This window comes from Daktulosphaira vitifoliae, unplaced genomic scaffold (genome assembly GCF_025091365.1).
Source record: "Daktulosphaira vitifoliae isolate Bord-2020 unplaced genomic scaffold, ASM2509136v1 Scaffold_1, whole genome shotgun sequence".
NCBI classification, from domain to species: Eukaryota; Metazoa; Arthropoda; class Insecta; order Hemiptera; family Phylloxeridae; genus Daktulosphaira; species Daktulosphaira vitifoliae.
Window position 1 is genome coordinate 67,558,273 of NW_026099572.1, and position 12,440 is coordinate 67,570,712.

Sequence of the window (12,440 nt, forward strand, 5' to 3'; positions counted from 1 at the left end):
CTTGAAATAAAAACAATTATAATATATCTAAAAATATACAGGAATGATTGACTACAAAACCATAATAAATATAGTTAATACTTCTGAATAATAAAGACAAAAAATAATCAAAAAAAATCAAAATAAAATATAAATAATTTAGTGGTCATTAGGTTAATTGTTTTTAAAAAAATTAAATAGAATAGTGAAAAACATTAACTAATTAAAAAAAAAAACAACAAACCTAGACAAACTTACGGCACCTAAACAATTGTTTACAAAATATTTTTTAATAGACTACTATTTATGTTATACAAGTTTCTACATTAAGTCTTCAAATATGGCTATTTATTTATTATTATTAATATAAATTATAAATACATTTTTCTTTTTAAAATTTACTTTTTTTAATTAAAATCCCTAAGAAAAACCCATACTCATTTTCTTTTTACATTATGCTAAATCTTACTCTTAGCAAGTAAAAAATCCTGAAGTCTTTTTTATTAGCTGATACATTAAAGCGAGGTACACATAAAATAAAAGTTTTTTAGTTATATATAAAAATAATAATGATGAATCAGAAGATAATTATTAATAGTTTTTTAGATTATATAATATATAACACAGATAACTTATGAAAAAAAAACTATTGTAAAGAACATGATAATGATTAGTGATTTTGTGTATAAGTTGTGAACATATTTAACATCAAATAAAAAAAACACATTTTTATTATAAAAACTTCATTGCTGGTAATACATTTTCCAGCCAAATTGCAATAATTACCAATCACATCACTATCACTAGATTAATGATTTATGACATAATGATAGTTAACATAAGCCTAAATTGGCCAGTTATTGCTCTAGATAACATCAAACAACCTTAAGACAACTTTCACCTGTAAGTTTAATTTGGTCAAGATAGAGAATTTTCTTAAACCTAAGTGTCAAAAACTGATTATATAAAATAATAAAAAAAAATTATGTTGGACAACTTAAAGAAGAAAAATTGATCATTTACCAGATTATCAAAAAAAAAAAAATAGAAAACTTTTAAAACCAAAACATAAATAAAAGTTGATTATTATAATATCCACTACAAAATGTATTATGCAATCAAGCATAGTAAATTTTAGTTAATATACTCCTAGTTTGTTATTATTTAACTATTTCTACAATGGTTGTGAAAATAAATAATTACAATATTGTTTAAAAATTAATACAATAGGGGACAATATTAATTTAGTTGTGATTGTTTGTGGCAAATGTGTAGTCTAATATTTATTAATATACATATATGTTTACATATATAAATAATGTTTACAAATAATTAATGGTAAATAAAGAAAATGTAAATAAAGGTTTACCAAATGTTGGTATGACAAGAAAAATTGTAAACTAAAATGACCACAAGATACACATGTATCTACTTAAATTAGAATTTTTCATTCATCGAACATCAGTAATGTTGTGCTTGGAACCAAAAATTTTAACTAATTGATTTTCATAATCACCAATGTTACGCTTCATGATCTCCATACATGGGCCCAGAAGTCGTTCGAATGCATCAACATCCAAAACTAAAATATGTTTTAAATTTCATAAATTAAAAATATAAAAAATGTTATGAAATTAATTATAAGATAATTTTACTTTTATACATAATTTAATTAATGAAGTACAAGTTTGACAAAAGAGAACACGAGGTAGGTGAAATAGAAAGTATTAAATATTTAGGGTTAGTGGTGAAAAAGAGTGGTGGTATTGATGTAAGACACAGGATTAAGTGCGAATGGGTGATTTGGAGAAAAGCGTTTTGTGTATTATACGCTAAAAGAATTCCAATAAGGCTGTAAAGTAAATTCTATAAGACTGTAGTGAGACCAGCTATGATGTATGGTTCAGAGTATTGAGTTGTTGACAGGTAGAGCAAAGAATGAGTGTAGCAGAGATGAGAATGCTTAGATGGATGAGTGGAGTGACTAGAGAAGATAGCATAAGGAACGAAAATATAAGGAATATAGGTGTAGCATCAATTGAAGATGAGATGAGAGAAAATAGACTAAGATGATAGTACGAAGAAAGAGGAAACGGAAGCTGTAAAAAGTTATAGAAATGAATGTTGAAGAAAGAAGAAGTAGAGGAAGACCAGAAAAGAGATGGAGGGATGTAATTGAATGCTATATGAGGGGGGCTGATGTTAACATAGATGATGTGGAAGATCATCTATCATGAAGATCATGTCAAGTGGAAGTTTAGGATAACGGTGGCGGACCCCAAGTAGTTAGGATTAAGGCGAGGAAAAAGAAGAATAAGAAGATTCATGATTTAATTTGACACAACTTTTTTTTTATTAAAGTTTCCATTTTCAATTAGAAAATAAAGAATAACTGAAATATATAATTAATTCAATAATTATATATAATTTGAAGAAAGAAAAAAACATTTGTGAATTAAAATATTTCCAAGCAATTAAGATTCTTAAAAATATGGATTATTAGTAAGTATATTAATAGACAAATAAAATATAACAGATAATTTTAATTTCAATATTTTAGAATTAGCTATTGACATTTACTAGCAACTGACTGAAACCCTTTGAACAAATATTTTCTAAATTATGCTACAACCTGTATAAAGTACCACATGAAACATTAAAATTTCTTATTTATCAAACTTTGTACTTTCGTTTCATGTGATTATTTGGCACTATGTTGCAAGAGTTCAGTAGTAGCATAAGTTGGTTACTAAAGTCAGCAGGTGACCCCAAATAATATAAGTATACACAATTCTATTGAAAACACTTATCTACCATGTTGTATAATAGTTTGGATTTGTTAGATAATTTAGCTTTTTTATCTGACAAGTTTAAATAGGCTGGATTTGGGCTAAACTTCTTTCTGGGATTTTGGACATGGTGTAACCATACCACAAAAGTTTTGTAGACTTGAATCAATTACCAAAGCAGGCAGAAATAGGTAATCCCAAATATTTCTTTTACAAATTATATGTACTAATTATATGTATAAAATGAACATTATTTAAGAAAATTATAAAAATAAAATTTGAAGTAAATGCGAAAGTTCTTCTACTTTCAACTTTCAAAATGACACTCCTCATTATAAGTTCTATATCCTTAAAAATTGTTGAGAAAAACTACATCAAAGATAATATTCATGACAGGTTGGTTTGGGTTACATTTGTACTAAATATGTAATAAAATAAATTTTTAGTGAACTAAACCGTATTTGTTCAAAAATATTATTACATATCATTATGCGAGAATTATCATATTATTCATAATTTTTTATTGATGATGATCTTTAAATGGCACTTCCTAAGATATGTTGTACATAGATAGATTGTATTCAAGAATGGAAACATCATCATCCATCCTTATTTTGTAGAATAGGTATTAATTAAATTAACAATAAATTAGTTTTTGTGCTAAAAAAGCTTCAGTTAGTAACTGAATGCCCTATTAATTTTGATGATGTAATTAACTATTAAAAATGATAAAATTACATTATTTTCAATTTATTTACGAGTTTTTTTTTTAAGTTTTTAAGTATTTCAAAAAATAATAACACTAAGCAACTTTTTGCAAGACGTTGACTCAATTAATAAATACTAAATACTTAGAGCTATTAAGAATGTATAGTTAGATAAACTTCATGGATGGGATCCACTCACACCACCCATCCATTTTAAATATATAATTAAATGAACAAATTAAGAAAAAAACTGCTACCTTGAAATTTTATTTAAATCATAAATTAATAAGTGTTAGCATATGAAACAGCCAGAAATAAGGCAAAAAATAACTTGGTGGTTAATTTTGCACAACCACAATAAGTTATACAATAATAATAATATAATTTAACAGTATTTTAACCTTGATATGAAACTAAGAAAGTATTAATTTAACCATGACGCGTTCATTTTTTAAAATAATAATAAATTTACACCTTTACTTGATTTTTCTATTATATCCTAATTTCATTAATATTGAAAATTGAACTATATACTTACATGCTACTTTAACTTTACCAGATGCAAAAACAGAAGCGGCACGACCTTTATGTGTCACAAGTGCTAATTCACCAAAGTAACCTCCTTTAGCTATTTGATTCACTTTAATTTGTTCACCGGAATCACTAGTGACTAATACGTTTACAATACCTTCTTCAACAAAATACATTCCATCTCCAGGATCGCCTTGTTTAATAATACAGTCATTGTTTTCATAATACTTGGGTATTAAAGCATCAGCTAAGTTCATTCGTTCATATGACTAAATAAATTAATACACAGCTAATATTAGATTATATTAAAGGTAGTCAACAAAATTTCAATTAAATTAACAAGTTAACTTTTATTAAATAATTATACATATTAAATTATATATAATTTATATTATATACATATTATGTTATTATAAATATAATCTTACCTGTAATGCTTTTAACATAGGAACAACATCAATGAGCTCTTCATACATTTTGCGTTTTCTAAATGCACTTTTTAATACAATTCGTCTGAATATTTGACGATCCATAGCCCATAATAGACCATCGGATACAGCTTTGATAGTTGCAGCTCTAGGCATATTATACAACAATGCCAGTTCTCCGAAACTTCCTGTGTTTTCATATGTATGTACAAGACGTTCACTCTCATCTGATTCAATCACATAAGCCTCAAAAATTCCTCTGAAAAATAAAACATAGAAATAAAAGAAAAAACTTTAAAAAAATAATGAAGTTATTAATTATTACCTATCAATGACATAAAAATTGTCACCATCATCACCCTGTTTTATGATTACATCTCCAGTGCGAACTTGACGGTCAAACATAGCATCAATAACATTATTCATTTGTTCCTAAACAAAGGATCGGGTATAATTACAATTTTAGACTCTAAATAACAAAATATTTATTTTAACAGTAAGAAATAGTAATTTTTCAATTTAGGCATGCAAATAAAAATTGATAGCAACTTTAATAAACTCATACTAAATAAAATAATTTTTATACTACTTACTGGGTCCAAAGCTCTGAATATAAATATATTCTTAACACTAGTGGCAAGAGCTTGACGTTGTTCATCAGATTTAGGAAATATAACCTGAAATATGATTCATGAAACAAGATTTCAATTGTATATAACATAAATTTACCTTTGGACCTTCTTCTTCATCATCTTCTTCTGGATTGTAAGTTTCAGCAAACACTGATTTACGCCTAGAAGAGTAGCGTGCTGGTGGAGATTCTAAAATTATTATAAAAATGTTTATACATATAACAAATAAATTGTTAATTTATTTAAAGAAAATATATATTCACTTTCATTACTTATTACCTAAGCAAAACCACCAAGGTTCTAAAAAAGAATCAAAGGATTTAGGACGAATTTTGAATGATGATATTTGTAATAGATCAGTAGATTTAATATTATTGTCACCTTCTATCAAATATGTATTATTTTGTGCATTCATTAAATTATAACATCCCTTTTTGTTCAGTTTAAAGAGTCTAATACAGCTCATTATAAGTACAAAATTATTGATACCATTTAATAATAACACTAACAGTGCCATAATAAAACTGTTACACAAAAGAAAACTAACACATATAAAAAAAGAACAAATCTATTTTTTATTTATTAATTAAATATATTATTAATGAAACTATTGCACTGATTAAAATGAATAATACTTGTTATTATTTATTTTATAAGCAACATGCTGTGAATTAGATCAGAATAATAACATTGAAATCAATATACAAACATTAGCACAAGTTAATAACTAATTAAGATAATTAAAATATTTCCATAAAATAGAAACAAGAAAATAAAAATTGCATTAACAAATTATTACTATATTACCTAATAAATAAATATATTATATTAATTATATTGTATTTTAAAAGGTTTTAAAAGATTAATAAAATATTAAAGAATTGTGTCTATTACCTAATAAATGAACTACATCAAGTAATACCAATATATTTCAATTTAAAAGTATGCAATGCTACTGTTTAAAATATTTGCCTATACAATTATACCTTGATGCCTTACCAAAGATCTTTGATTTATAGCAATGGCTTTATACATTTTATTATTATAAATAAATTTTAAAGGAACCATTTATTGATAAAGTATAAACTAAAATTATAGTTTTAATGATAAAATAGTAGAAATATCATTAAATGTAGTTTTATTACCTATACCTGTAATTACTAAAATTACATACCAAAATCAGAACCATCTGATTCTTCAGATCGGTCTTCAGCACGTTGAACATTTCTAGACTTTTTAAGTTTGTCAAAGAACTCAATTGCATAGTCAATAATATCACTTGGTTGTTCGAGCAGATAACCTATGGTAAGATCAAGGAGTATCTCTCTAAGTTCATCTGGTACATTTAATTTGGTAACATTTTCACTGTTCCCACTCATTATTCCTATGGACAAGTCTTATTAATTAATAATAGTCAAAGAAACTTTTAAATAAAATAAGTTTTTTTTTGTTTTAGTGCAAGCAGAAAATACATTAAAAAAAAAAAAAAAAAGACACTATCCGAAGAGGACAAGGAATGTGCGTCCTTGTAAAATATGAGTTTACTGTTAAGGTGTACTTGACAAGATAAGAACGTGTGTTAAAATAGGAAGGGGCAATAGAAGGCCGGCGTCCTTTATAAGTATCGGTACAGCGAAAAATAATCTTGTGAGTTGCATTCACGTCCACATGAAAACAAATCATACTGCAACAGAACGTTGCAGTATTATCTGTTTTGAGCGTTTCGTTCAAACTAAACAAACGGAGAAACTTACTTTTCAGCTAAGCAAGTGAGACTTCAGTGTTATCGCGGTAGCTTCAACTGTTGTTGTAGAGTAATCAAAAAATTCTTTTAGCGAGAATATCAGAACACCAGCAGCTAGTATGCAAGAGAATGGTAACAAGTTAGGCCGCAACGCGACCACAAATCAAGCAAATCGTCTGCCACATGAAACAGTTGTCATTGCACTTCAAACGATAAAACGGTAGCACTAAAACTGCTTTGTGAACAGAACGGAAGGTGTACTGTTATCTCAACTTATAAATAATTTACGCGACGAGTCCGCTGATGAAAATTATTTTCTACAATTTTATTAGGCTGCAGTCACCGTCATAGACAACCGATCCGCTTTTATCAAGCGATTACATCCGAAGCGCTACCAACGGTGCGCAAAAACACTTTCGTAGCGTGTGCCCATCAGCGACTTAAGCGCTGCCACGCGGTCAAGCTCAATATTTGACCACAACACAGCTGCAATACGCGTCCCGGTTTGCTTATACCATTAGCTGCACCCTCCTCTAATTGTTGTGTATGCGTGTTCAATAACTTCCTTTTCTTCTTCCGCGTGTAGAGCGGCGATACAATTATTGCTATTTGATAAATTGAATTTTTTATATACATTATTAAAATTTCATTTGAAATGTTTAAAGAATAGAGAGAAGACGATTTTTTGTTCTATAGATATTTTTGTAAACATTCAAATAATGTCGTCAGATTAAAATACAAAATAAAAAAAGTGATCTTGTCTCCAAGTAAAAATATCGTAATCCGTGAATCTAATATCCATGAATGTAATTTTGCGGGTTTTTCCTAGTATTTAATGATGTCCAAATTTATAGTATGCAGTGCCAGAACTCTATTTTTACAGTGGGCAGAGAATTGAAATATTGCAAACTTAGCGCTTACCACAAATATGTTATGAGTTAAAAAAAAAAAAATTTAATTTGTAAATTATCCACTGGAACAAAAATTACCAACTATATTAATCTAAATATATACGTGGACGGCGTTTTGCGTCCGTAAACGATATACATTTGCTACCTACAAAAAGTATAAATATGCAAATGAAGATATACTTAAAAAAAATGTTTTAATTATTATTATGACTCGGTAAATTTTAGTAAATGAAGAATAATTATAAATCTTTAATTCATATTTAAAAATATTGAATAAAATAATAATGGTTTTTCTTGTCAACTTTTTATCTAACACGATAAGTAGGGTAAACAAATGTTTCGAGAAAAGCGTTAGTCTTAAGCCGGGTTCCCACTACTCGTGTATTTGCCGAACATTCGCTATTTGTCTTTATTTGTCAAGCAGTGGGAACGGTGTACTTGTACGAATGTTCGTCGTTCGTTCATCGGCAATTGTTATTCGTCATCTTCCCGACGGTTGTCGGTATTTGTGACACGAATCAAAGGGATTATAAATATTTGTCCAAATACGCGATAAGTGGGAACGGTCTCCTCGGCTATGTTTATTATTTTGACGAATATTCGATCAAAATCAATACTTCATTTATTTATATAAATTGTTTTAGTTAATTAATATAATTATTTGTTTTAATTAATTAATTAAATAAATTTTCAATTTTATTATATTGTTATACAGAGTGATTTTTTTACCGCTAGTCAATCAAGTACCTTTAAAATAATAAGTTTTTTAAAAATATATTTTTTTTAATTTTGTTAGTTACAAATGTATTTCTATATACTTGTTATAAAATAATTTTTCGGACCTTTCCTTATATATTATACAGGGATGTCAACTTTATTTGTTTAAACGGCAACATACATATTAAACTAGTTTATAATTAAGAAAATGACTGTCGATAATAATTTTTGGAACAATACTTTGGAAGTTATTAGAATTTTAAAATATAGTACTGATGGTGAAGCGCAGATACTGCTATTTTTATCATTAATCATTCTTCGGTCACACTTCTTCTGACACTTAGATACAAAAAATTAGAATATCTTACAAAGCACTAGTCTAAAAGTTGTTATTTGAAATTACCTTTAATTTAATTACATTAATTTTAGCTTCGATGCGAAGCTGAGAAGGTATTAATTTTACCATGATGTGTTTTTTTTTTTTTTATGTCTGTTGCCACTTTTTCTCAGCTCTCACCGAACGGATTTCTTTCAACAATACGTCAAAAGATCACAAATCGTATCTAGTTGAAGACATTACCCTTAAAAATTGAAAAGTTTCCCTCGTTCCCCGCAAATGGGGGAAATATCCAAAAAAATTACAAATTTAAAAATCGGTAAATTTTGTCATTTTTTTCACTTTTTTTTCTTAAAACTTCTATAACTTTTTCAAAAATAAACAAATCAACATAACTTTTTTTTATATTGAAACCTTAGGTAATTTCCTTTCGTTTGATATCATTTTTTTTTGAAAATCTAACACTTATTCTGCTCACAAGGGGGATTTAAAATATCAACTTTTTTTACAAAAACTAACTTTTTCAACTTAGTTTTTGAAAATGTTCCAGAAATACTGCGTCTTTTAAACATATATCAAATTAAAGCTCATTTTATGTACTATAAAATGAAAAAAAAAAAAAGAATCATTAATGGCCAGTTTTCGCACCTTACAGTTTTAAAGTTAAAATTTTAAGTTAAAAAACACAACCACAATATACACTACAATATTCTCCTCCACTGATTGTCAACACTTAACTAAACATGGAAAATACAAAATAATTTTACAAATAGACGAGTAATCGGAACGGCAATATTTTTCTACTTGTGCTAGTAGACGAACATTCAGTGATCTTTGTATATTCGACGAGTATACGAGTAGTCGGAACACAAATATTTGCGTACTTGAACGAGTAGACGAATATTCAGTATTCGTCCTATATTCGGCAAATAGACGAGTAATGGGAACCCGGCTTTATATGTAAACATCTAGAAAAATTGTTTAGTGCCCAACGATTAATGATAAAATCTAAAAGTTATTAATATAAAAACAACATTTGAAAAGTCTATTCATTATGTATATTACTTTTAGACAATTACATAAATGTGAATGCATCGAATAAAATTAGTTTTAATTAATTAATGTAAAATTACAGTGGTGGCTCGTGGGTGCTAGTGGTAGGAGTGTGACTTTAAGTATAATACCGCTAGTCATAAGTATAAGAAATTGTCAAATTAAATATAATACAATGAAACACAATACATATATTATTATTTTAAAGCTTAATATTTTATTCATAAAATTGTTATAGTATATTGTAGCATGTGTATGAATTTAAGATTATGTAATTAAAAAATAACTAATTTATGGAATTATTTTATGAATAAAATCTATCCGAATGTTGTTTGTTGATGAAAAATGTTCGATGACCTTTTTATTGAATTCTACATCTTTTGCAATCGTTTTACTTTTAATACTAAGATTAGGTAAAGCGTTTAGTCTGTCTTCTTCCATGATACTTCGTAAACAAGTTTTTATTCTTTTTAACGTTGAAAATTTGCGTTCAGCTTCCGACGGTGTCATTGGAATGACGACTAATAATTTAAGTAATTTAAGTACTTCCTTAAATATATCGCTCATATTATTTGTTAATATATAGTTAATTGTAGGAATAATTCTTTTTAATAAGCGAAAATCATCACGGCTATAAATATCCTCAAGTTCAGTTCTTAAACGTCCCTTTGTAAAGAAAGGATAGCAATTCAGAGTTTTTTTGTAAATAATCATTTGGGAATTTATTGTTAAATTTTTGGGTAATATTCATTTTAAAAAGGCAACGCTGTAGTTAGATTTTCATTAAAACTAAAACGATATTCTGCTTGAGTTATTAAAACATCACATACTTCTAAAGCAAAAATTATTTTCATAATGTTTGGGTCTTCACTAGTTTTTCTTTTATTTGAATGTATTATGTCTGATTAGTTTAAAACTGTTAAACAAATTGATGACATATTATCACGAATTTTAATTATTTCATTTACAAATAACACTGAAACCCTCTGTGGTGAATGAAAAAAAAATACTTTGAATTTCAGATATATTTGAAAAAAATATACAAACTTGCTTCTTTTTTGAAATTGATTGTATCATTATGAGATTCAATTGGTGAGCATAGCAGTGGATAAAAAAGGCGAATGGGTACTTTTCTTTTATCTTCATATTAACACCAGCTTTTTGAACAGCTGAACCATCATATGACTGAGCAATTAATTTATTAGGTGATATTTCTAGAAGAAGATTAATTGTACCAAAAATAGTTTGTGATAATGCTTTGGTATTATGTCCATTTGGATTCTCAAAACCCCAAAAACGCTCAACAAGTCGACCTTGTATTTCGTATCTTAATATAAAAACCAACTAAAAGATATTTGAAATATCAGTGGTTTCAACAACAATTATGAATATAAATTTTGACTGTTGAATTTCATTTACTATTTTATTTTGACATACTGCTAGAATAGAGTCCAACAAATCATTTTGAATTGTTTTGGAAGTTCCCCTAAAAACAATTGAATTTTCAAAATGATCACGTAAACTAGAGTGTAAATCAGTACAAAGGTCGAGAATTCCACGAAAAACACCCTGATTTTTTGAAAATGTTTTATCATCATGACCATGTTATGGTAATTCGTGTTTACCACAATATTTAATACAATAATTGTATTAAATTATTTAGAATCTTAATTAGAACGTAACGATTTTTATTTACTAACTCGTTATGGCGTTGGATACCTATTTTATAATCAATATCAATTTGATGTCTTATATCAACTTTGCCTAACAAATTCAAGTTTGTCGCGTTGTGAATATGTTTGAATGAATTTTCATGCTTACCAATTTTTGCATTTAGATGTTGCAAATCAGTGACTCCTATTTTAGTCCAAGCTGTTTCACCGCTAAAAAGTAAACAAGGAAAATAAAAAAGAGCTTGTTTTATTTCACATCCTCATAACCTTTCATTAAGATATAATGTTAGATTAAAATTCCGAAAATATTCAGTTTTTCATTTTTTATATTTAGTTTTTATATCTTTTAATTCTGGTAAAGGCCTGCCGTCATTTTTTATGATTAATTTCTGTTCAAACAATAATGAAGAGAATTTAATATTTATTAAATTATTAACACAATTCGACATTTTGAACTAATTAAAATTAAAAACAATATAGTTTATAGTGCAGGTCGCAGTAGAAATGAATAGAAATGAAAATAATAATAATAGCGATTATACTATTGTTGGAACCGATAACGACGAGCGTACAGGAAGTTAATTCTAAAAATAAATTACCCCATTTAGTAACAAACTAATATTTTACTGTATGGATGACGCTGCCGGTCGTACAAAACCTGTATATAAGATAGTAGCTAAACCGTAAAAATGTAGAATTAAGAATATACAATTAGATTTCTTCTTTTAATTAATTTTAGTAGGGGTGCGATCGTCCCGTCGTCCAAGCCATGAGCCGCTACTGTAAAATTATGATTACACCTATCAGTGGCGGATTTTCAACATTTTCTGAAGGTCTTATAGAGAACAAAATTTACTTATAATACATATCAGAATCTTCTCTACATACTAAATAATGTTAACATATCAGTGTGCTTGGGAAAGATCTAGACCCCCTCGT

At 27.3% G+C, this 12,440-nt stretch overlaps 1 protein-coding gene across 1 annotated transcript; it reads right to left on the reverse strand.

Moving 5' to 3' along the window:
* Window positions 1-1,287: 1,287 nt before the first annotated feature.
* On the reverse strand, window positions 1,288-7,192 carry LOC126895843 (cAMP-dependent protein kinase type II regulatory subunit). Its single transcript, XM_050668114.1, has 8 exons — window positions 6,821-7,192; window positions 6,241-6,450; window positions 5,164-5,255; window positions 5,028-5,111; window positions 4,760-4,866; window positions 4,435-4,693; window positions 4,014-4,275; window positions 1,288-1,561 (listed from the first exon to the last, which is right to left on the reverse strand). The coding sequence occupies exons 2-8, from the start codon at window positions 6,443-6,445 to the stop codon at window positions 1,431-1,433; spliced, it is 1,140 nt and encodes a 379-aa protein (XP_050524071.1). The 5' UTR covers window positions 6,446-6,450; window positions 6,821-7,192; the 3' UTR covers window positions 1,288-1,430.
* Window positions 7,193-12,440: the final 5,248 nt, after the last annotated feature.

What these genes read in the sequence shown, in the direction of transcription:
- LOC126895843 (XM_050668114.1), bottom strand. Translation starts at nt 6,445, where the DNA reads ATGAGTGGGAACAGTGAAAATGTTACCAAATTAAATGTACCAGATGAA. An exon ending in TATTCAGAGCTTTGGACCCA is followed by an intron (nt 4,867 to 5,027) that starts GTAAGTAGTATA and finishes TCCTTTGTTTAG; the next exon opens with GAACAAATGAATAATGTTAT. An exon ending in TGGTAAAGTTAAAGTAGCAT is followed by an intron (nt 1,562 to 4,013) that starts GTAAGTATATAG and finishes AACATATTTTAG; the next exon opens with TTTTGGATGTTGATGCATTC.